Source organism: Boleophthalmus pectinirostris, unplaced genomic scaffold (genome assembly GCF_026225935.1).
Source record: "Boleophthalmus pectinirostris isolate CB_2022bp ecotype Guang Dong unplaced genomic scaffold, ASM2622593v1 HiC_scaffold_22, whole genome shotgun sequence".
Classification (NCBI taxonomy): domain Eukaryota; kingdom Metazoa; phylum Chordata; class Actinopteri; order Gobiiformes; family Gobiidae; genus Boleophthalmus; species Boleophthalmus pectinirostris.
The window spans coordinates 2,308,209-2,333,227 of record NW_026571190.1 but is presented as its reverse complement, the minus strand read 5'-3'; the positions used below and the strand labels follow the sequence as shown (position 1 = coordinate 2,333,227).

The following is a 25,019-nucleotide window of genomic DNA, read 5'->3' as shown; positions in this document are numbered from 1 at the left end:
TGAAAACTGCGAATGAGGGTCCAAAAAAGGGGTTTAAGTGCAGTACAGTTTGTTTGTCTTATTTTAAGATTAAATTAACATTAATCAGATAGATTTATTAAAAAAATACTGATATATGTGCCCAAATAACTGTAAAATACAAATAAATGTAGGAAATGACAAAGATGGTCTTGATTTGGTCTCAGTGGGTCGTGGTCTCGGTCTTGTCTTGATCCTCAGAGGTCTTGATCTTGTCTCGGTCTCAGGACTCTGTGGTCTTGGACAGGTCTTGGTCTCAGTTAGTGCAGTCTTGACCACAACACTACCTCCTCCACAGGAGCTCACGCTGGATGGTCAGTGGTCAGCCTGTGCTGTTTTAGTGGATCACTCCCTGCTGAGCCTCAGATGACACTTCACTGCTGTGCTGCAAAGTCTAAGAGTTTACGGTTCAGAGCCCAAAATGATATAGCAAAAAGAGACTTGATTTAGAAAGTCAGTTCTTTAAAGTGCTGTACCTGATATTTACTGTCATAAACCATGAAAAAGAGAAGTTTTTTCATTTGAGCTGTTTGCAGAGGTGCAGCGCTTTTTCCTCACTTACTTCATGCACTGCAAACACATTATTCACTGTGAGGAGTTTATAAGCACTTTTCACATCTCACAGAGACCAGTGCAGAGAGCTTTGCCAAGACTATAAACAACTAGTATGCTAACACACACTTTCTGATTATCTGACTATAAAATACTTCATAATTCGATGCAGACAGCACACAGTAGAGAGCTGCTGCTGATATCTGTATATCTGATACAAGATATTAGAGATGTTTGTGTCACATCTAGAGCAGAAGTAGGACCCAAAATGCAAAACTGCATTTCCAGAGTTGTGTAATGACCAAACACTAGTGATGTTACGAGATATGCCAAGGCTTCGAAGTCTGTGTCGAGTAATGAAGGAGGTGCGCGCATCAAGGCTTGCTTCATTTGGGGGAGGAGCCAAAAATGACGTGACTGGTTCAGGAAGTGTTCGCAGATCTGACGCGATTTGAAACATAAGGGGCAGTGAAACGCAATGGATTCCACCAAAACATTTTTTGGTTTTGGGTTATTGCGAGTTTGGTACATTCTATTTGAGATTCTTTTTGCTGTGAAAGTTTTTTTTTTTTTTTTTTTTTTTAAAGCAGGGGAAATTCTCTGTAACAAAAAAAAAAAAAAAAAAAAAAAAAAAAGAAACCGTTTGAGTCCAAATACTGTGGAGAAATTGATATTTTTAAATAAAAATGAATAAAATGACCCTATCTTGCCGTCCTTATTGTGGCATAAGCACAGATGTAAAGTAGTAACACAAACACAGTCACATTACATCCTGATCTCCAGTTTGTTCCTACTTTTTCTTTTAGCCCAACAGTTATATCATGAACACAGACTCCAGGTTAGTACATTCACACTTTATGTTGAAATCACAAACATTCAATTATTTAATCGTTCATTTATTCAGTTTAAATCTTTTCATCAGAACCCTGATGATCATGTTGATTGTTCTATTATCTCTGCCTGTTATTTAGCCTCTTGATGGAGCAGTGGAGCAAATGAAGCACCTTGAAGCATCAGCTCAAGAGTCGAGCAAATGGCTGGAACGCTTCAGTGCTTCATGGGGGCTTCATCTCAACATCAATACCAAACACAAAATGCAAAACAGACATGACAGTCATAATGACAATGAACCAACAAAGGGCAAAGGAGTACACAGAGTATATATGCACACACATCAATGAGACACAGGTGAGACACATTAGAGTGGGACAAACAATCAATACAACAGGAAGTCAAAACACACACGGCCAGAGAAATACAAAATAAAACCGGGGTCAAGAACAGTAAAATAATTCAATGAAAATTAACACTATGACAAAGATATGGGACAAAAATACATAATTTAATGGAAAATCTAAAATTAATTTATGAAGTTGTTTATGTATGTGATCCTGTAGAAATCTGCACTTGAAGGTTTTATGTTTTATGAGACTTCCTGTTGTTCTTTTGTGGACATTTCAGATGTTCACTACAGTTTTCCAGCAGAGTCCCACAGTTAGTGGAGTCCAACACTTTTGAAACACTGAGAAAGAGACCAAGTCCAATCACTGAGTTTGATTGGTCAGTGAAATCAAGGATTGGCATACAGGTGCTTCCTGAAAACACATGAATACAGTATGTTTATCTAACGAGTCACTTTATATTATTATATTATTATATGATTACACATAGAATTCTCTCAGATAATGAAAGAGGGCAGTTTAATGATGCTGGTATTTATGTGTGAGCTGAGTAATAACTTTTTTTTCTATATTGTTGATTAGTTAATGTGCATTTTGTGTCAGAAATCACAGTATGGATTTATTTCTGTCCTCCTGTGTCTCATTTATTTCTGTCAGCTAAAGTGAGCCACATGTCTGTGCTCCTGTAGGAGGCACAGAGAGTGAAGGGAAGACCAGGGGACCAGGGAACAGAACACAGGACCCCAGGCCCAGAACAGAAAATAACATAATCTTTTGTTATAATTTTGTCTTGGGACAGGGGGTCACATGCTTTAATAAAGAAATAACACAGCAACATAAGCCCAAACAAACATCCACCAGTGCAGGGGCGGTCCTGGGCACGCAGGCTGACAGAGCAGACGCCCGGGGCGACATTTCCTGGGGGGCGGAATGAGCTCTAGAAAAAAGGGGGGGGCTCCGCCAGGAGGAGGTCTCTCCTGGAGAGTAAATCTGCATAGGACTGTCAATTCACCATAAATAAATATAAATATCATACATAAATTAATAAGAGACCAAGTGTGATCATGAGTGATGCACCATTAGGATGTTTAAGTCTCTCCATGTATGAGTGTGTAACCTCTCTGAACTTGCTGGTCCCTCTTCCACCTCAGCTCTGCCCGACTGGTCAACCTGCAGGCTGCAACAGCAAAGAGACTGCTCTGTACTTTCCACCTAAATGAGGTCACTCTTCTAGGGTAAGAGAAGCTCTTATAGACCTGTGACGGCAGCCCATCGATCCCTGGAGCTCATTTATTAAGAGGAAAGGCTCCAGTTGCTCCAATGTCCCTGAAAAATACACTTTCTACTGAAAGAGTCTGTAGCACCAGGGCACTTTGAATTATACAGAAAGTGAAAAGATCTTCAAACTCCACCTCTGCAGCCAGGTAATCAGGACAGAGGTGTGTGATGTCACATAGTACTTGAAACACACACACACACACAATGACTAAGAACAGTAGACAGTATATTCACACACTATACACACTAAGCTCTCATCACTGGTGTGTGACATGCTGAAGTCCTGCACATCAGTCTGGGGGGTCCTCACTGAAATCAGTCAGAAAACAAAACGTCATTATTTATTTGAATGTGATTGGTTGAAATTCAATATTGTATAACTGTATTTGGGTTTTTTTACAGTGAGATTTGACCAAACGCCTCATAACACAGTTTTGCGTGAAACAGTGCTTCCCTCTACTGGACAAAGTGTGGAATTACATATGTGTCAAGTGGAAGTTCTGCCTATAGCCTATACCATTCTGTCCCAGTTTACGTCACAGTGTCATGGTTACTATGTTACATAATCATAAAAGTCAACTTATGTTTTCTGTTTATTTATTTGGCGTGTGTACTGTGAACTGCTCGTAGGGACCACTGTTGAAAATGAGCTTTTTTCCTTCGGCACTTAAACAATACATTTGATTCCAGTGTAACTGCCTTGTCCACATTAAATAAATAAATAAATACATGTATTTATTAGCACCCTCATTAGCTGTATCTGAGGGCTGCCTAGTCTTTTCATATGTAAAGCTGTAATAGACTTTATAAGAAAATATTCCAAGTTAGTCTAAGGAAGGAAGATTTTTACTTTGACCTATCTTCATCTCTTTTCGGGTGAATCTGTCCATGGACTGAAGAGAGGTAAAGGGACAACACAGACATCACTCCTGCTGTTTGTGTGTCAAATAAATTCTTCATCCTTTTTATCAGGTGCTGTATTTGTGTGGGTGCAGTACTAGTGCACTGGGGGCCTGGTAAGTCTGTTTCTCGCAGGAGGCTCAGGAAAAAAGGATGGGACCCACTGGATGAGAGTACAAGTGCAAACACACACAGGGTCTATTACTACACACATTACAACAATGACAACACACTGATGCTGAATTTCTATAGTTTTAAGATTTTGAGTTTACATAAACCCAGTCTGTTTGTGACTTCAGACGCAAGACATGTTCAAATCAATTATAACTTTGATTCATAATAATAATAATAATAGCCAATCCAGATTCATTACTAATTACAAAAAACATCGAACCTGATATCTCATTTACTTACAATTTGGTGTTTTGATTCTCAAGACAATGATCCAGTCAGAAAGCAGAATGAGCCTCACATGATTCTCAATACGTTTATTTTTATTAAGGAAAAGCCCCTTGAGGTGAGTCTCCTCGTTTTCGAGGGGGATCTTTATCATCCAAAGAATACAACAAGTCACAAAAATACAAACAAGCAAAACAAAACAATACAAAAACAAAACAACATATCTAATAAACAGAAACACAGAACGATAAGACAAAATACATAGACACAGACATTAAACATAAACATAGAGAAACGTTAATATAACAACCAAACAGATCCCTCACTAAAAACAGTCACATTGTGTTTTAAGATGAATGAATAAGTCTTTAAAGATATGGAATAATGATGTGGAGCACAGAGTTTGGCAAATTGTTCCAGTCTGATGGTGTTTTGACTCTGAACGCTTTTCTTCTGATGACTCTGGAGGTCCTGGGTATTACAAAGGAAGGATGGTCTAATTGTCTGAGAGAGTATTGCGATGAAAATGGAATGAAGTATTGTTGAAGGTAAGATGGACAGAAAAGAAAAATGCATTTAAAGATGAACTGAAACCAGTGAAAGTGCATTCTTACATCAGGAGGTAACAATCCAGAGTTTCATACAGAATACAATGGTGCGTGAGATATGGACATTGCAAAATGAATCTACACAAACTATTGAAGGAGACATACAGAGGACGTAGGTGAGAGTCAGATGTATTTTGATAGATAATATCAGCATAGTCAGTTCTGGGTAATACGAGTTGTATAATTATTTTTTCCTTACCGGTAGGTGAAACACTTAGCTGAACGGTATAGTAAATTAAATTAAATTACAATTCACTTTTTTGATAACAGAGTCGATATGTGTTTTAAATGAAAGTTCCTTATCCAGCCAGACACCCAAGTATTTATAGGAGTCCACACTTACTAATGGTGATCCATTAGTTGCTGTCGGTTGTGTTGCAAGTTTCAATGTTGAAATCCATTGTGTTTAAATCTAAAATGTCTCCCTCTGACTTGAATGGTCACTCCCTAAACCCCAGCGCCCGGAGCCATGAGTCAGTGCTAGTGCAGCCTGTGTGTGTGTTCTCTACATGCACGTTTAGGCTCTGACAACCCAGGTTCAGTTGTGTGTAGTACCTCTTTTAACTCTTTCCCCTTTGGACGCCTACTAGGAACAAGCCAACATATACTAGGGCTACCCATGAAGCATATTTACATAAAAGAAAACAAAACACAGAAATAGTATTTGATATCTCCTGAAACCTTAGACTCTGAACTATCTATTTATGGATGTTTAAATGTGATTCTGTTATGTGGTGCAACAATGGAGGGACCCAAAAAATGGACTGGAGACTGGTTCACAAAAATGAAAAAGTATAATTTATTTACTACAGGTAGAATGTGAGCTGAGCTTGGCTTGAAACACTGGAGAGCAGAGAACACAGGTAAGTAAAAGGTCGAGGCAAAAAGCAAAAAACTCAGAATGAGGAGCCAAGAGGTTCACCGTGTGTTGGTAGAAAACAATCTGGCAGAGTCTCGCAGGTGAGCAGGTCTCAAGTAGTTGGCTCTTGATTGCTTGCAGGTGAGGCGAATCAGAGGACCAGGAGACCGCGCGCGTGCGCGCACTGAACACTAGATTCACAAAAATTGAACACATATATTGGTCAAATTGTTGAGTAGTGTTTGTACTAGTATTAGTGTAGTATTTCAGACCGGTCTTGGGTTTCGAGACCATTTTTTTACGGTCTTGGTCTCGTCTCAGACTCGAGCGCATTTTGACTCGGTCTTGTCTCGGTCTTGAAGGTGCTTGGACTCAGTTTTGTCATGGACTCGAGGTCTGAAACTCGACGAGTGTGATTATCACTGAAGCCTTTGCGCTCGTTTGATATACATGTGCCAAAATAACTGTTAAATACAAATAACTTAAATGTCAGAATTTGAGAAGATGGTCTCAATTTGGTCTTGATGGGCCTTTGATATTGGTCTGGTCTCGGTCTCGACCTTTAAAAGTCTTGGTCTTGTCTCAGTCTCAGGACTCTGTGGTCTCGGACTAGTCTTGGTCTTAATTAGTGTGGTCTTGACTACAACACTAGTATTGAGACAGACTTCATGTCAGTAGCGCACAGGCTACATAAATGTGCAGCCCACTCTCCTGAGGCTCCAGCAGCCACCAGGGACGGACGGACCTGTGCTACTCAAAAACAACATCATCATTAAATAAATTATGTCATTAAATAAACCGAAAACACCAATCAAACAATCAAATAGAACTGGCAACTTAAATGAATACTGAAACATAACTCTTAAATCCTCCTCTCTTAACTGCAGTCCAGCCCCTCCAGATGTTCCACTCATCTCCTCTGCTCAGTCACCTCACAGCACCAACACAAGCTCTATCAAATGTGGTTTTATAACTCAAAAATACCTAGAAAAACAGATCTGACCTGTAACTTGTTCTGGTTTGGTCTCCATGAAGATAGAAAGGTTTAATGCCACATTGTGAAACATTCAAGCAATAGCATCTCTAAGGAGAAAAGCATTTGATGGACCTTCCACCAGAAACATTACACGAGGCAGTGTTCTGTGATGGCCACTGCAGACAGCACACAGTCTATTTTTGAGAGCTGCGTCTAGTTTGTGCTAAACAGAACTCTACACTAGAAACAAAACACCATATACACCATCGGTGGGCAAACTTTTCGGCTCACAGGCCACATAGGGTCCTAAAATTTGACTGAAGGGCCGGACAGAAGCCAGGACATGACGTATTAAGAGCTCTGATTCATTACATTCATGTTTATGTAGGACATAGGACACGAAAAACACACTGTAACACACAAGATTCAGAAAACGTGAAAGTGTACAGACCTTTTCCACAGCACATCACAGGTGAATGAGAACCATCAGGTAGTTGTTCTGAACTCTAACTGAACAATAGCTCAAGAACACAGTACATTTCATACAGCCACTCATGTACACACCTGCAAGTGCAGTAAAACCAGACTCTTACGTTCTAAGCACTGAGAAACACAACAAGACTCTACGTGTCTCCCATGTTTGATTTTTATAAACCTTAAATGGAAGCAGTGCAGGCTTATATCTTGAACACCACTACTTCACTCATGGTCCGAATAACTCCTGTCAGACCACTTTCCCATAAAGCATTGCGGCCAACATAATATGCCACAACTCAATGTATATATAGTGCGCCATCTACTGGGAAACGCCGAAAATGCAGAAAATGCAGGAAATGCAGGAAAAATAAAACATCTACAAGGTTTATTATTATAATTTATTCCAGTTCGGCGGGCCGGATTGAAAGGTTCCCGTGCCGTAGTTTGCCCACCCCTGATATACACTGTTAAGTCGTGGAAAAGGTTTTCGTGTTTAGTTCCACTTTACCAACTCAGTGGGTTTCAACTATCATGCACAGTTAAAAAAGAAAGCCTCTTAAACTGTGTGCACTCTTGGGGAAATGATGAGTTTGTAAATGCAGCATCACAACAGCTGGCATTAAAGTGCAAAAGCCACAGTATGTAGAGCACCTGTAACTTGTACTTTATATCGAAGGATTTCAGAATGAAAAGGACATTGTCAGAGCAATTAAGAATTCAAAATCACAATTCCTCTCTTTTGAATGGTGAAAAGTCCTTAAAACGTTGCCAATACCAAGAAACCAAAGCTGCTGAAACTGTAGTTAGAAGGGAATGCATGCATGCAGAGTGGCCACTAGGGGGCAGTGTGACTCTCCAGATGATGTCAATCAAGCTATAACAAGGAAATATTTGGACAGTTTTACTAGTTTATTTAATATATCATCTACTAAGCTAATGCATTAACATATTAAGTATAAATGAGCCCCTTTTATACAAAATCTGATGGTTAGGGCATCAAAGTAAATGCCTAATACAGCACATTGGTTGCATTCAGATTCCAGTGTTGAGCCTGATATTTTCAGTTATTGAATAAACCCAAGAACTCACTGTATGCATTTTGCTATTTAACAATATTCATTTTAGCTGCCCCCGTCTGTATTGAAAATGAGGATGGGAACAACTCAAAATCCACACTTGCGCTTTACTTGTCTGAACTAAACACTTATTGAGTTAGTGATAATTTCGATCATGTATTTGTGGGGTTTAAATTCCGATAAATCTCTTGTTCAGTAGGCAGAGGAACCGCTGCTCTACGTCGGAATCTCCCCCGCTTGAAAGAATCTCCGGTCAGCGCAAATTCTCACGACGCTTGTCTTTTTTCAGGCATCTCCTCCTCTGAAAGAATCTCCGGTTAGCACAAAGTCTCGCGAGGCTTGTCATATTTTGAGCTGAACTTGGAGGGAGAGTGCGCTGCGCCGCTGCTACATGCTAACAGGACATAAACTTATCAACAAGAGCAATTTTCACCTCGTCTCCGGCACTTTCTGAGGTAAGACTCACTACTGCAGCCGTGTTCTTTATCCAGACCACCATCCCGATGTGTTCCCGTGCGATCCGGAAGCATAAACGTACGGAAAGCATGCTTAAAACACAGCACTGATAGCACAAGTTGACAACATGCAGTTTAGTCTGAATTTTAACACTTGTGGAAATAAATTGATCATTGTTTAGGCTGACCAGACGTCCCCATTTACCCGGGACAGTCCCAGCTTTGAGCCCTGTGTCCCCTGTCCCAGAAGATTTATATAAAACCAGTGATTTGTCTCAGTTTTATAGAAGACATGTCACAGGTGTCCCTATTTTTGACTAATCTGATCTGCCAACAGTAAAGAGAGGCATATATTGTCGTTTGTTTGTTTAATGAAAATACAAAAAAAAAAAAAAAAAAAAAAAACAGCTTGAAAATGAGCATAAAGCAAAATAAATAAATAAGATACACCAACAGATCTTATAACTGACCACAAGTGAGTTGAGAATGGACAATGTTACGCTTTCTTTTTGCTTTTTTATTTATTCCAACCATCCCAATGCCCCAGGTGTGTCCCAGTTTTAAACTAGGACAAACAGCCAATTTTTTGACTAATCTGATCCCTGCCAACAGTAAAGAGGAGCATACATTGTCATTTGTTTTGCCAAAATACAGAAAACCGTGTTTATGAATGACCATAAAACAAAAAACTGCAGTGACAGAAGTTCCTCAGATTATGACTGACACGGGAATGCACAATTTTACAAGCTCTTTTCACAAATTTCATTTATACCAACCATCCAAACTCAGGTGTTTCCCAGTTTTATACAAGAAATGCCCCATGTGTCCCTATTTTTGACCAATTTGATGTAAACCATGATTACATCGACTCTAAACTAGGACTAAAACAAGACTATCCAAATTTTTGACTAATCTGATCCCTGCCAACATTAAATAGGAGCATACATTGTCATTTGTTTTGCCAAAATACTGAAAACCATGTTTGTGAATAACCATAAAACAAAACTGCAGCGACAGAAGTTCCTCAGATTATGACTAACACGAGAATGCACAATGTTACACGCTCTTTTCACAAATTTTATTTATACCAAACATCCCAACCCGGGTTTAGAATTTTGAAAATCTGGTCACACTATGATTGTGTAGTAAGTTCACTAAAGTAGGACTATTGTTTAGAACCTACATTGCTACAGTATTCATTTTGCATGGTGTTCAGTTGTTAGATTTTTATATAATTATTATTATTATACTCAACTCTACTACCATTATGTAACATTTCTGGTGGAGGGGTGTGCTCCCTGTTTGTCTCCATGGAGATGATGTTGAGCTGGAATCTTGCGCAGTGTGCTATCAAAGTTAAAATTTTTCTGCATTTATTCAGTTACGTATTGCTGAAATAGATTGACAAAACATACATTGTTACTGTGTGAGCGGGATTGCCTCTCCACAGATCTGACCTGATACTTGGCCCTACTGCTGCTTATCCCCATGAAAACAAGCAGGATGCAGACTAGGGCTGTGCAAAAATATTGATTTATCAGTATACTGTATCGTTTAATGTGATGATACAGGATCGAAATTGTGAGCTGCTGTATCGATATATTGCCAAGAGTATTTTGGGGTATATTTTCACTAATTATTTTGTTACAGCGCAAAAGTTTTGTTGTTTGTTCAGAGGAAGGAATCTTTTTTTATGCAACACATTTGACATTATCACTGTTTTGATGATTTAAAATGGGCATTTTTCAGATGAACTTTGCACAAGAAGTGGTTTAACAAACACTTTTAGTATCAGAGCCATGATTTAGCTTTTGTTTTTTATTGAACCGTATCGAATCGATTTGAAATATATCGTATCGAACTGAAAGTGCACTGTATTGAGATATGTATAGCATCATGGCCTAGGTATCGAGGTATATGTATCATATCGGCAACTTCTTAATGATACCCAGCCCTATTGCAGACCCTCAACCTAGACTTGATGCTGAAAACTTCACGTGCTTATTGTGTCTTGAATTTAATCATATAAGTGAAAGGAGTAGTTGGACAAGGCAAAAACTGTACTAAAGTTGAGTATTCTAATAGCATATTACTCTTTCTTCCTTTCTGCCCATTCAAACTTCTTTAATAGTATATTTTTAAAGCAGCCCTAAAACGAGAAACACAGAAATAATAATCATTACCTCTGCTTTGTCAATGGGCAAATTACTGGTCATCAAATCGGCATCTAGCGTTTTGTGATCTTGTTATTGGTCATTTAATGGAATATGCGTGCTCTGAAAGTATACACTGTACTTTTAACACACTTGTATAATAATGATTAAAGCCTAATTGTTTAACTTTTAGCCAAAAACTAAACCAAAATAAAAGCATGTTTGTTATTTGTAAATATGGTGGTGACTTTCCATCTCTAGAAAGTTACAGTATTGCTTTAAATAATTCTATCAGCCTATAATTTGGCATTTGTACTAAGTCTTATGTCTGTGATGTGATTGTTTCCTGTGATTTATTGGACAAGCTGCTTGACTTATGATCAGCCACTATTTCATTGTTTGATCCATACATATTACGCAATTTTCTGACCTATGTTGTTCTAATGTTGTTTCCTCATCACCAACACACCTGGAATTGTGTCTTGTTTCATTCACACATGTTTAACACACAAAACTGCACATTGAGGCTGAGGTCAAACTGAAAACACTCTGTTCCATCTTGTGATGTCATAATACAGATGTGATAATACAGGAAGTGCGCCATATGACTTCACTAGAATCATTTTGATGATTTCAGGCCTGGAATGACCAGTCTCTACTGATGTAAAGGTAAAAGGAGCTTTGGTAACACTTTATCATAACTACACCGTATTTAGCCTTAATAAAGCATGAACAAAAACTTAATTAATCATGATTCATGCTTAGTAACTACTTATTTACTACCTGAATTAGCACTTAACTTGCACTTACTTCGCCTGTGCTGTAAATAGTTACTCAATACTTCTTAATTACTCATGAACTAACCATTTGCATGTTTACAAATGCATATGTAAGTACACATTTGAGCATTTATTAATGATTAGTAAGCCATGAGAGAATGATTTACTAATAATGCAATGCAATGATCATTCAGGCAGCTGTTACCTGTTAGTTAAGTCTTTCTGAGAGCTTTTCTAAAGTGAAGACTAATTATGCTTTATTAAGCATTTGTTAAGGTTGGTCAAATTACAGAGAAACAATAATGCATCACTAGTAAATCATTCTCTCATGGCTTACTAATCATAAATAAATGCTCAAATATGTACTTAAATATACATTTACAAATACAAACACAAATAGTTAGTTCATGAGTAATTAAGTAAGAAATACGTATGAGTAACTTTTTATAACAGAGGTGAATTAAGTGCAAGTTAAGTGCTAATTCAGGTACTAATTAAGTAGTTACTAAGCGTGAATCATTATTAATTAAGTCTTTGTTCATGCTTTATTAAGGCAAAATAAGGTGTAGTTATTATAAAGTGTTACCGGAGCTTTTAACTTGAAAACTACTACTACATGACATCACAAGGTCGAATAGAGTATTTTGAACTTATTAAGTGCTACTCAGACATGTGTGAATGAAACAAAACACAACACCGGGGATGTTTTTGAGGCGGTAACAGCATTATAACAAAATAAACAGAGTTTAACTGAAAAAGTCTGAACAGCAAACTATTTATTTTCACATGTGTTTGTTCCTTGTAAATTGAGGCTGCATGAATGTGTTTGGTGCAATAACATGTGTGATCCCTGTGCAGAACCTAAGGATGGATTTGGAAGATGACACCACGGTCCTGACCACCCTCAAGTCCTTCAACTCCTTCATCAGCCAATCAGAGCCCCCCAGAACCGCCAAGCTGGCAGCTCCGCCCACTCTGCAGAGCCAGTACAAGCGCAGCCTGGAGGTATCACTCATGTCTGACTTTTTCACCAACATGGGAGGAAACTGAAAACCATCTGCTGGGATTAACTCTGATTGGATGAATCCACCTGTCACTCACACCCATAGAACTAGAACTACAGTATAAAGTCTCGAGAACAAATTTTAAAGCCAGATATTTTGGTAGAGAGTAGGGGTGTGCAAAAATATCGAAATATCGATATATCACATAGTTTAATATGATACAGTATCTATATCGGAGACTGCTGTATCGATATATCGTCAAGAGTAGTTTTGGGTATATTTTACTGCATTATTTTGTTACAACACTACAATTTTGTTGCTTGTTTAGTGAAAGGAAACTCATTTTTGCAACACATCTGACATTTTCACTGTTTTGATGATTAAAATGTTTGTGTTTCATATGAACTTTGCACAAGAAGTAGTTTAACAAAGACTTTTAGTATCACAGACATGATTTAGCCTTTTTTTTATTGAACTGTATCGAATCAATTCGAAATATATCGTATCGAACCGAAAGCTCACTGTATCAAGATATGTATCGTATCACGGTCTATGTATCGAGATATGTATTGTATCGGCAACTTCTTAATGATACCCAGCCCTAGTAGAGAGAAATACTGTGATAAATGAGAGAATATTGAAACTGCTCTACGCTTCTGACACGGTAACAATCAAGCAAGATAATCCCAGTAAACTATTTTTAAATCAGGCATGAAAATCTCTCACCCACCGGTGTGTGCTCTCGTGCACCAGCATGTATCACAGCGCAGGTTAAACTTCTTAAAACATCCTACCTGTGCATCTGCATCACGACAGCGTGCCCCTCGTCGCCTTTTCATGCTCCTGCTCCTCAGTGTATAGAACACATCGGCGCGGTCTCGCTAATTAGAAAGGCAAGACGAAACTCAAAGCAAAAATTGGCCCTGAAAAGCCATCTCTTTAAAAAAAAGCCTTTTTCTCTTGTTTGTCGTTGTTTGTATTCTCATGTAAAGCGTCTTTGAGTATCTTGAAAAGCGCTATACAAGTGTTATGTATTATGATTATTATTAATCAACATTTTTGCTACAGTGTCTGTACAGCAGGCGTACTGTGATATGTGGGCTGAAGTTTAGTTAATAAAATGCCAAATCCATCTGTGTTTGTCACGATGTGCGTTTGGTTTATCTGGTAAATACCACTGTAAAACCAGTAAGGAATTAGAAAAAAAAAAAAAAAAAAGGTTCAAAAATTCTCTCCAGTTTCTTCAATTTGAAGTAATTTTCTGTAAAGTACCAGTGGAAGTTCTCTTCAAGAGGGGGTTCTCAAACTGTGGGTGAGGGTTCAAAAAAAAGGGGCGCAGAGTGTTTCAGTGTTTGCTTCGCGTATTTTATCAGTGTTTCTACAGTCATGGAAATCCTGGAAAATGTTAGTATCTCTTTCACACAACTCCAGCATTCTGTTAAGTTCTCATGAGGCTTTTATGATTATTTCTGAACGTCTGAGCCTTTTGTTTTAAAGAGATGACAATAAATGCACTGACGGGATTTAGAATTTTAAAAACTATAATCCCAAACCATAAGGTGAGAGGAAAGAGCTTACATTTCATATTTAGACCTAAAAGTCTGAGAAATTCTGCAGATGTAGGTGCTGTAAAGTCATAGAAAATTCACTTTATGTGAAAAGTTTTAAAATTTTGTCGGTGAAAAAAAGTGGGAACTTTGTTTTATGCCTAAATTAACATTAATCAGTTAAAATAGAGTTAGATTTATAAAACATTAATATATATGTGCCAAAATAACTGTAAAATACAAATAAATGTAGGAAATGACAAAGATGGTCTCGATTTGGTCTCGATGGGCTGTGGTCTTGGTCTTGTCTCGGCCTTGACCGTCAGAGGTCTTGGTCTTGTCTCAGTCTCGGACACATCTTGGCCTTGATTTGTGGCTCTTGTCTACAACACTAGTGCATATACTGGTGAATCTCCATTAATTTCGATAGGGCCTGATCTTATTAACCTGAAACAGATGCCTCAGTGCACCCAGTTTGAAAACAAAAAACAAAAAAAACAAAACAAAAAAACAACAGCACAGGAGCAGGGGCCTAGAGTAGAGGAAATGATGTTATGGAATTATAGTAAAAATTGTAGCCGTTGTGATTTGTGTCGATTCATATTATGTTTTCAGTCTGATTGCGATTCATTTTACAGCCTTAATTTTGCAACCTCACCTTCTCCTTCAGTGTTTTTTTTTTCTTTATATTTACTTTTTGCATTTTTAGATTTATACGAAAGACATCCAATATATGATGCAGGACATATAGAAACCTTTGACTGTTTATTGAGAATTGTTTTCTTGTTGATCCGCAGTTGTTAGAAGCTGCGGAGAGGGTGCAGTCCAAGACCCGCTTCCTTCAGTTGGACCAGGAGAAGAAGCAGATGGAGCTGAGTCATAAGAAGGCCCGACTGGAGCTGGAGAAGGTGGCGTCTGACAGCGCACGAGACCTGGAGGTGCCCGCTGCCTAAAGCACTTCCTCAGTATTTCAGCACAGGGAGTTTGGCGGACACGATGTTGGCACAAACCGCTCTTGTTGTCTAATTGCTGTGGGACACAAATGGGTTTTGTTTTTAAACAGATTAGTGAGTTACAATTGAATTTTAAAGAGAGATGAACTGGCTAAAGAGGTTAAGATACACTTTATTGTCCCTGTAGAGAAATGTGTCCTCTGCATTTAACCCATCCTTCAGTGTCTGGGTTAAACCTGCATTTGACCCATGCTTTAATGTCTCTGGGTTAAACCTGTCAGGAGCAGTGGGGTCAACTCCACATCTTGAGCTAGACTTAAGGCCGCCACACACTACAGGATTTTTAAACAACAAAAAGTGCACACCACAGACACAAGGAGAATCTGATGAGACTTAAAATCTCCAATCACACACACTGCAGTGGGATCTGTCTGAGCACCACAGGCTACACAGTGGTTAACGTGCCCCATGTCAGCTGTTTCCTGTCTACAGTAAAATGACTCGCTTTGAGACTCTTAAGGCGGTGTCCACACGGCAACGTTTTTTGGTTGAAACTAGTGATGGGCTTGATAATTGGTCAATAATTTGTCATTAAGAATTTCGTCGATTACGCTCATTTCTAATCGACTAACCGAATATAGATTTTTGGGCGTAGATATGAAGCTGCGTCTGACAGCGCAAACACTGGACTTGTGGCCTCAGTCCCACGTTTGAGCTCTGGCATGTCCTTGGAGATCACTGTACCGCTCAATGAGCGTGTTTACATGCACATCTGTATCCCGGTTTCGTCATGGTGCATGTTTACGCAGTATCCTGGATACTGCAACATAAAGAGCTGCTCTAAACCTGCACATGTACGATCTTTGAAAACATCGCTGCACACACACAGAACAGACTCACCTTCGGCAGAACATCCCTGTCACAGAGAGAACACTCATATTCTACTGAGGTCGTGTTCTTTAGTCCGACAAAAGCTAAACCACATCAGCGCACAAGAGCGTTTTTTTTTTTTTCTTTGCTTAGTTTATACAAATGAGCCATGCTGTTTTAAGTTTCATTTCTACTTGCACAAAGCTGCTTTAAACACATTATAATGTCAAACATGCTGATGTGGCTCAAGAGTGGTGATGGTTTATATGTAGTAAAGTTGAGTTTATTTATGTAGCAGCATGTATGTAACAGTAATAATAATGATAATACTTATTATATAAAACCGTTAATGATTAATCGAAAATTGATTGTTAACTCTCCCGACGATAGATTAATAAAATTTCATTGAATACCCATCCCTAGTTGAAACAGTGAAGTTTTTAGTTGTTTTGGCGTTTTGGAAATCTGAGAACTCCGGCGTTGCGTTGTCATGTGGACAAGCAAACTGCAGCTTTTGGAAAATGATGATGTCGTGACTCCGTCATCGCCACATGATCAGAAGAGAACCCCACGCAGGAAGGACTTTATGCGCATGTGCTGTTTGTAGTGTTGTGTGTCCGATGGCTCTGGCTGTATCCTGTTGACACCTCCACATGTAGGTGTGGCATCTGTATTACATCGTTTTCGCTCAGTGCTCCGTTGTCGTGTGGACATGAGTATTTATTGATCGACACATGTGTGCATGCATTTTTTTCAACCCATAAAAAATTAAATCAAATCCAGGAGCCCTGTTGTGTGGATGTAGCCTAAGTGTTCAAAAGATCAGACTCTGCACTTCTAGTTTAGATACAAGTCAAAACTGTGTTATTATTATTTGTGAAATGTGGTGCAAAACTTCAGATACAGGATTTTTAATGCACAGAAGACCGGCGATAAAATCCACAGGACATAAAGTCACTGTCACTAATCTGCAGCTTCACCTCGATCTGTGCGCTGTGTGGATGTAAACAGACACACGTGAGGAACTACTCTGACCTTTTTACTTTTAAAGAATGACTCAAACTGAATTCACAGCTCTGTTTTTTGGACTGGATGTCATTAGGACGAATTCTATGGATGAGATGCAATTTAAATTTACAACTTTACAAGAGGTGAATAATCATTATTTTCGCTGTTTCCTGAGTTTGTATCTTTTGTCTCTGTGTCTGTCACTCTGCCTCCCCCTGACGCTCTGTTTTATTGGCCGTTACCGTAGCGTTGCTGATTACGATCTGACAGAGCAGCTCAGACACACACACACACACACACACACACACTTCTTAACTCCTGTTTGTATCTGTTCTGCAGCATGAGCAGGGACGCAACCAGGAGCTGTACGGGCGCTTAAAGAGACTGGAGGAGAGCGAGGCACAGGCGGTGCTCAGTCTGAAGGAGCAGCAGGAGACACAGCGCTCCCTCAGGAAGACTCTGGACAACCTGAACAAGAGTCTGGAGGAGAAGGAGGAAAGGCTCAGCTCAGCCAACCAGGTACCGTATTTTTCGGACTATAAGTCGCACCGGATTCTAAGTTGCACTTTTTGGGGAAATTTATTTTATAAAATCATGGACCAGAAACTGACATTTTTATCTTGAAAGGCAAGTTGTACTAATAACAATAGAACAGAGAACAACAGGCTGAATAGGTGTTAATATGTTAACGTAACATATTAACAATTATATCAGATAACTGGAGCAGAAACAACAGAACATAAGTTTACAAAACTCTCCATCTCACTCCAAATCACTAAATCCACTGAATCCATTGAATTCTTCATCCTCTGTGTCACTTCTGAGCAACTCCATGCAACTTCTGTTGTCACTGAAGTCCAGGCTTTGTCATCCAGTGACTTCCAGGAACCTTGCACGGTGCACGTTCCCAGTTGCTGTGAAGCTGTGTTTTCCATTCTCACTTTCCGCCAGTCCCTTACAAGCTTCTCGCTCACTCCAAAATTTCATTCTGCTGCTCGATTACCATGTTCTGCTGCAGATTTCACTTCTTGCAGCAGGACAGAGGCTTTTTCTGCAGGGGACATGCACAGAAAACTGTCACACAAGACTAGAGCCTCTTGCGGCTGTCAGTCTGAAAATGTTAATATATAAGTCGCAGGAAACACCCAAACCATGATAAAAAGTGCAACTTATAGTCTGACCAATAAGGTACACACTAGGATTGCAATGATATGGTTTTCCCACGATTCGATATGTATACGGGTCACGATATCATTTCAAGACATTTTAAGACACAAAAAAAAAATCATGCAATATTTTTCTGCTAATGAGTATAATTTAACATTATGATATTAATGAAATATTACATACATTACATCCAGTCCACTAGAGTACAACTACAGTACAACTACTGTACACTTAGTTTATGTGTGAAGAGTAGTTCAGTGTGAAGTGTAGTTCATTTGGTTCAGTGATTTACAGCTCAGAATTTTTATTCAGTGAACATAAGAACAGAGCTTTCTCAGGCTGTTTTATATTTTATAATATACCCCAGGGGTCAGCAACCTTTTTGAAAGTGAGAGCTACTTCATGGGCACTGAGTCATATGAAGGGCTACAGTTTGATATGCTCTTGTGAAATAACAAATGTGCTCAGTTTGCCTTTAGTTCTACATTATTAATAATGATTCATGATTAATGATAATCATCTATGTGAAGACACTGATCACGTTAATGATTTCTCACAATAATTATCAACAATGACAGCAAGGTGGGAAACCAATATCAATATTCATCACTTTAACTTTATTCATCTGTCCCCCCCAACAGACGGTACGTAGCTCCTCCCACACTGCCCTGCTACACTCTGTTACACACAGTGTCTCCCATCCTCTTTCTGGACAACTATGTTATAGAAATGTCTCAACAGACTGGTTTCTGACTAAAACTTATAAGATGGAGTCTGAGAAAAAGATGGCATATATCATGAGTCGCTTTGTGTGTGGTTATATGAGCACATTTGATTAAAGCCCACGTGTTTGTCCCCGTAAAGCAGGTCTGCACATGCAAGTATGTGTACAGATTTTATTCCCTACAATGCATTTCTTTGCGATATGTGACCACCATACTCAGCCCAAATCCAACCTGCCCCAGGAGCCAGGTCTGGTCTAGACTGTGCATATAGTAGCAACAGCCAGGGGCAGACTTTAAAGGAGCTAAATGTAATTTTTCTGGTAGAGGGCCAAAATATAGGCTCTTATAGGTCCTGAAGAATAGGCTACTATAATTTAATATTACTAATATTTAATATCTCAAACATGTGTATTGTGCATATCTCGATGTGTATGTGCAGAAGTGTGGCATACATGACTGACCATGTAGGGTTTGTGGTCTGTAATAGAAGCGTACATGGTCTTTCACCACAGTTACTCAGGTATATCTCCCTCCTGTTCCTCCTCTTTAGACCATCAGCTGTCTACGAGACGAGATCCGTGACCTCAAACTGAAGCTGCAGAACCAGGACTCCACCATCTCCTCCCTGGGCCTGGAGAAAGAGGAGCTCCAGGACAAACTTGTCCTGCAGCAGAGGTACTTTTTTTTTTTTCATTTTCACTTTATTGTTTTAATTCAGGCATCTCCAACCTTCCTCCAGTGAGCCGAAACCGAAAAGGCCAGAGAGAGAGCCTCAGATGCGGAACAGTTAGATGCCTTTAAATTAAAAATATACATACAAGAATATCAGAGCACGTTATTGATACTTTGCAACTGACGTCAACATTCCGTGGAGGTGTGAAACTAACTGTAGTCAGTGCTCTGTCTGTGGCTTTGTTAGACTTTCATCTGAGCATCATTTTAACACAATATGATCACAAAGAACAAATTTGTTTTTGAACAAGTCTCTCACATAATATTACAGTCAGTCAGCTCACCAGAAGTTTTTCACTTAGTCACGCAGCTTTTTTTTGAAAATCAAACTTGTATTGATCACAAGTTCTGAAAAGTTCTTCTGAAAATCCATTTTATATTACAAATATACAGAGTACAGTTACTCAAAAAGAGTATTCAGAATGTATATTTTGGGTGCATGTATTCAGTTACTTCCCAACACTGACAAAACATAAACATGAAAAAAGTTGCACAGTGAGGCTTGAAATATTAAGTTGTTTCATTGCTACAAATTGTCTACACTTGCAGGTGTTATTTCTACAGCCAGCCTCTGATCTAAAATCTCCTCTCGTCCTTGTCTTTCTCAGGAAGTACCAGGATGTGTCTGAGCAGTGTCAGAGTCTGCAGGCGGCTCAGTCCACCTGCTCCGAGCACGTGCTCAAGATCAAGGTGAGGAGCAGGAGCACAACCACACACACGCTCGAATTCAAACTCTAACTATGTCTGTTAGGGATGTAACAGTAACTAAAATATCATCAAAAGTCTCTCAATAATATCATGGGCCATCACAATATATCAGATAAGTCTCTTTGCTTAAATGAATAATTTTGGTCCAGTAATGGCTAAAAGGCAAAGAGAACTACATCGACCATGATCCTTTGCTCTGTTTCAGTCCAGATTTCATGAAGAAATAACTGTTCTTTTAAATGTTAGTTATTTGGATTATGACAGAACCAATTGCGTTTTAAAATGAAAAAGTATTATTCACAGTTTTCTTAGTCTCCAAAAAATACCGCAGTAAATATCGTACTGTGAGATGCAATATCGTGAAAATGTTGTACCGTGAGATTTGGATATCGTTACATCCCAATGTCTGTATGCCTATAACAGACAGAGAAAATGAAATTCATTTTGAAATATTTAGCTTCATTTATTGGAGTGGTGGTGCAATGGTGGTGCAGTCTGCCCACCAACCAAAGGAGAGCCAGTTCAGATCCCTGTAGTTTATGTCAAAATGACAGATTCACTGCAGACCACTTACTCTCTTAGGTACCGTATTTTTCGTACTATAAGTCGCACTTTTGTTCATGGTTTGGGTGTTTCCTGCGACTTATACTCCGGTGCAACTTGTATATTAAAATTTTCACACTGACACCACTGTCACTTCCCTTTCTACAACACATGTCTACTGCAGAAAAAGCCGCTGCTGTGCTGCAAGTAGAGAAATCTGAAGCCAAAAATGGTAATCGAGCAGCAGAAAGAAAGCTTGGACTGAGCGAGAAACTTGTGAGGGACTGGCAGAAAGAGGGAATGGAGAACACAGCTTCAGGGTAACCCGGCAGGTCTACAGTGCAACTTTCTTGGAAGTCACTGGATGGATGGACAAAGCCTGGACTTCAATGACAATCGAAACCATCCTGTCAGGATTCAGAAAGGCCAGAATAATTCTAACTGGAACTGATGCTGAGTCTGACGACAGCGACACAGAAGAGGGTTAGAGCTGCACTCTGTTTACCTCATGGATCTATGGTTTATCTCCGGAGGTCGTGCAGAAGTGACACAGAGGATGAAGAATTCAATGGATTTAGTGATTTGGAGTGAGATTTTTGGTAAACTTAGGTTCTGTTGTTTATGCTATAGTTATTATCTGAATAACTGTTAATATGTGACGGTAACATATTAACACCTATTTAGCCTGTTGTTGCCTGTTTAGTCTATTGTTATTACTGGAACTTGCATTCCATGATGAAATGTCAGTTCCTAGACTATTTTATAAAATATGTTTCTCCAAAAAGTGCTTATAGTCTGGTGCGACTTACATGTTCTTTTCTTCATTGCGCAATTTTTGGCTGGTGTGACTTATACTCCAGATTTATACATATTCCGAAAAATACGGAATATGTGAAAAATCTAAATAAAAAATATAAAAATGAAAAGGTGTTAGCAGTAGATTATTTACTGCTTGTTAGTTCTTGAAAAAAAGGGTGTACTTTGTTAAAAAAAGTGCAAGGTTTTCAATCAGAATGTGATGATGTCGTGCTCCCAGATGGGACACAAGAGATTTCCCTTTGGATTTCATGCTTCCAAAAAAAGTCATATTCACAAATGCATTTCTATTAGCAACTACACCAAATCCCTTGTTTTGCAAAAAAATGAAAATAAACCTGCATTTTTAATTTGTATTCATTTTAACTTCCCCTATCTGAATGAACTATTATTACCTTAGAGATGCTGGTTTGGTTCAAAACGTGAATGGAGCTATTGAAAGAAATCGTGTGTGAGAAATCGTCTACTGGATTCACTTCATTTTCACTGGATTTAGTCACCTCGCCAACAAAACAAATCCCCCTCTGAGTATTAAAATATGATATTTCGCTGAAGAAAATGCAGACTATAAACAATAATACCGGAGCTAATTTACCACTGACACAATAACCCTTAAGCAGGATTATCCCCAAAACTATTCTCAATGTGTATCATTAAAAAACATGGACTGCAATAGATAAACAGCAGAATAAAACATTTTAGGAGTTTGTTTCTATGATGAGTCATAGAAGTAATTTATTCAACCTTCTACAGCTCAAATCTAATCACAGAAGAGAAAAATAATAAAGCTCCCCACTACTAAAAGAAAAAGTACCACCGTAAATATTCACCCTTTACATATCATTCAGTACATGTTAGATCAGGCATGTCCAAACTATGGCCCGTGGACCAAATGCGGCCCTCAGACACATTTTAATTGGCCCTCAGGCTTCCAGGTGAATTGGTCCAAATTACCTTGCATCAGTTAAACATTTTACTGGGGCTTTTTACTTTTTACTTTTACTGGATGTTTTTTGAAGATTTACCTTGATATATTTAAGTGTGTTTTAAAGGTCTTAGCATGATTAAAGACTGATGACTCATTCTAACATGTTAAACATGCAAATATTTCAATAATTTACTGTGTTGAGCACCAGTCTACGGCCCTCGATCAGTCTTCTGCTTTGTCTGCGTTTAGATCTGTGGCTCTTGATGAAAAAAGTTTGGACACCCCTCTGTTAGATGGAGCATGATTTTAGAGATAGACCGATATTTTGAGCAGATATCTAAACATTTTAACGCATCAGCTTATCGGCCTTAAATCTCCGACAGAGTTTAGAGTTTGATATTTTGATTAGCCAACCAGCTGCCTCCATATGAATCAAGAGCATTTGAACAGAGGGTACTACTCTCTTATCAAGTTTGTGGTAAGAAACAGTCATGGATGAGTCTGTACTGAACTCAAATGGGATCATTTCAGTAGGGTTGTCCCGATGCAATCACGTGATTAGAAATCGGCGCCAATCACGTGACTGTGGACTTAAAGATAAATAATATACAGCACATAATGATTTTTCTGAGGCGTGGGATTTGCTCAGGGACATCCAGTTAGCGTGCCTATCTGCCCGAGCACCTGCTGTACTAGCGGCGCACAAACAGCACTGTTGCACAGTGGAGCTGGCTCTGTTGGCGCTGAGGGTCCGTCCAGAGAAGTGGAGTGTTTATTGAGTGGTGGGAGTGAGTGGTGGCGTGCGCTCTGCGGTGGGTTTGTGGATGTGGTGGTGCAGGGGAGTGGGGGCGGCCAGGGGAGAGAGGCTGTGGAGCTTCTGTCATCTCGTTTTTATTTGGTAAGATTTTGTATTATTTGGATTTCATAGACGAGCCTAAATGTTTCAAATGTAATGCACAGGCTTCCATATTATATCAAATATACAAAGTGTAGATTGTGCAGAGTCTCAGGTCTGATCTGATTCTGGTCTGGTTCCTGTTTTGTCCAGTTCATTAAGTTTACTAAGTTACACATTCCAAGATTTTCAACAATGATGATGAATGGTTAGAAGTTAATGGAAAAAAAACAAACAAAAAAACTAATTTAGCCCAAATACTACACATGAAATCAACACAATATGGTCCCCCCCATACATCCTGGGTCTTATTCTTTGCTCTTAGTTCATTTTATAATATTTTATAGAAGTATCGGATCGGGAGTCGGTATCAGCAGATACTTAAAATCAAAGGACTCGGACTCGAGGGCAAAAAAATGTGATCGGGACATCCCTAAATTTGGGTAAAATGACCAAAATCATCCCTACATATCAGCCCAAAAATATCAGCCCCGTCTCGGTCAATCTCTAACATTATAGTCATTATCATAACAGGGTTGTAGATCTGTGCATCCCAAACATGATGACCGTGTTACCTGCTCTTTTAAATAACCACTAGAGGGCGCTAACAGTCAGTTTGAGAAGTGACCAAAACTAAGAAAACAAAGTAACAAATAAACAAAAATATGGAGTCGCCCATGGCAGTTTTTAGATTGCATCTGTTGGAAAGGAGCTAAGAAAATGACCTGGGGAAGGCATTTGTTTTGCAGCTGGTTCTAGTTCTAAAAAGCTTTAACTGCTGCTGCTTTAATGATCTGTGTTCACTACTGCCCCCAGTGGTCAGCTCATGTTACATGTCACCGTTGCTAAGATTCCACATGTTCTGAAGAGACTGACCACATTACAGACAGAACAAAACAGAGGATAGACAGAACCCTCTATGTATCCATGTGTGTTTAGAACCTACGGAATAAAAACGAGCCTTTAGAGGTGATTTTTGATGTCGAATGTGTGTGTGGTTGGTGTGTTGTTCAGGAGTTGGAGCGCCGTCTCGTCCTCCAGGAGCAGGACATGTCCATAGTGAAGATGGTGAAGTCTGAGGCAGCCAAAGTCCCCGAGCTGGAGAAGGAAGTGAAGAGGCTGAGAGAGGATAACACCTTCCTACGGTCAGAATACTACCACATACATGCCATTATGGGTCATTCAAAATTTTAATGAACAAAATATATAACAGAATAACAGAATGTACTTTTATTTGTCAATAATCAGCCACAGAAGTCTCTTATTTAACCTTTCGCAGCTCAGAATTATAGTATTACAACAAAAATACCCCAAATCTTTTACAAAGAAATTGTACAGATGATAAATACTCTGCCCCAAAACGTATTGTTCCAGCTTTTCCTATCCTGAATGATAAGTGGGTATAGTCATTA

At 39.0% G+C, this 25,019-nt stretch overlaps 1 protein-coding gene across 1 annotated transcript in view; it reads left to right on the top strand.

The window, feature by feature from the left end:
- The first annotated feature begins 8,639 nt into the window (after positions 1-8,639).
- mad1l1 (mitotic arrest deficient 1 like 1) overlaps positions 8,640-25,019 on the top strand; it is a 237,739-nt gene continuing 221,359 nt past the window's right edge. The window contains exons 1-7 of the mRNA XM_055158345.1: positions 8,640-8,779; positions 12,570-12,716; positions 15,060-15,200; positions 17,433-17,612; positions 19,536-19,660; positions 20,326-20,407; positions 24,622-24,752. Coding sequence (XP_055014320.1) covers positions 12,579-12,716; positions 15,060-15,200; positions 17,433-17,612; positions 19,536-19,660; positions 20,326-20,407; positions 24,622-24,752 — 797 coding nt within the window. The 5' untranslated portion in view covers positions 8,640-8,779; positions 12,570-12,578. The remainder of the gene's footprint in view (positions 8,780-12,569; positions 12,717-15,059; positions 15,201-17,432; positions 17,613-19,535; positions 19,661-20,325; positions 20,408-24,621; positions 24,753-25,019) is intronic.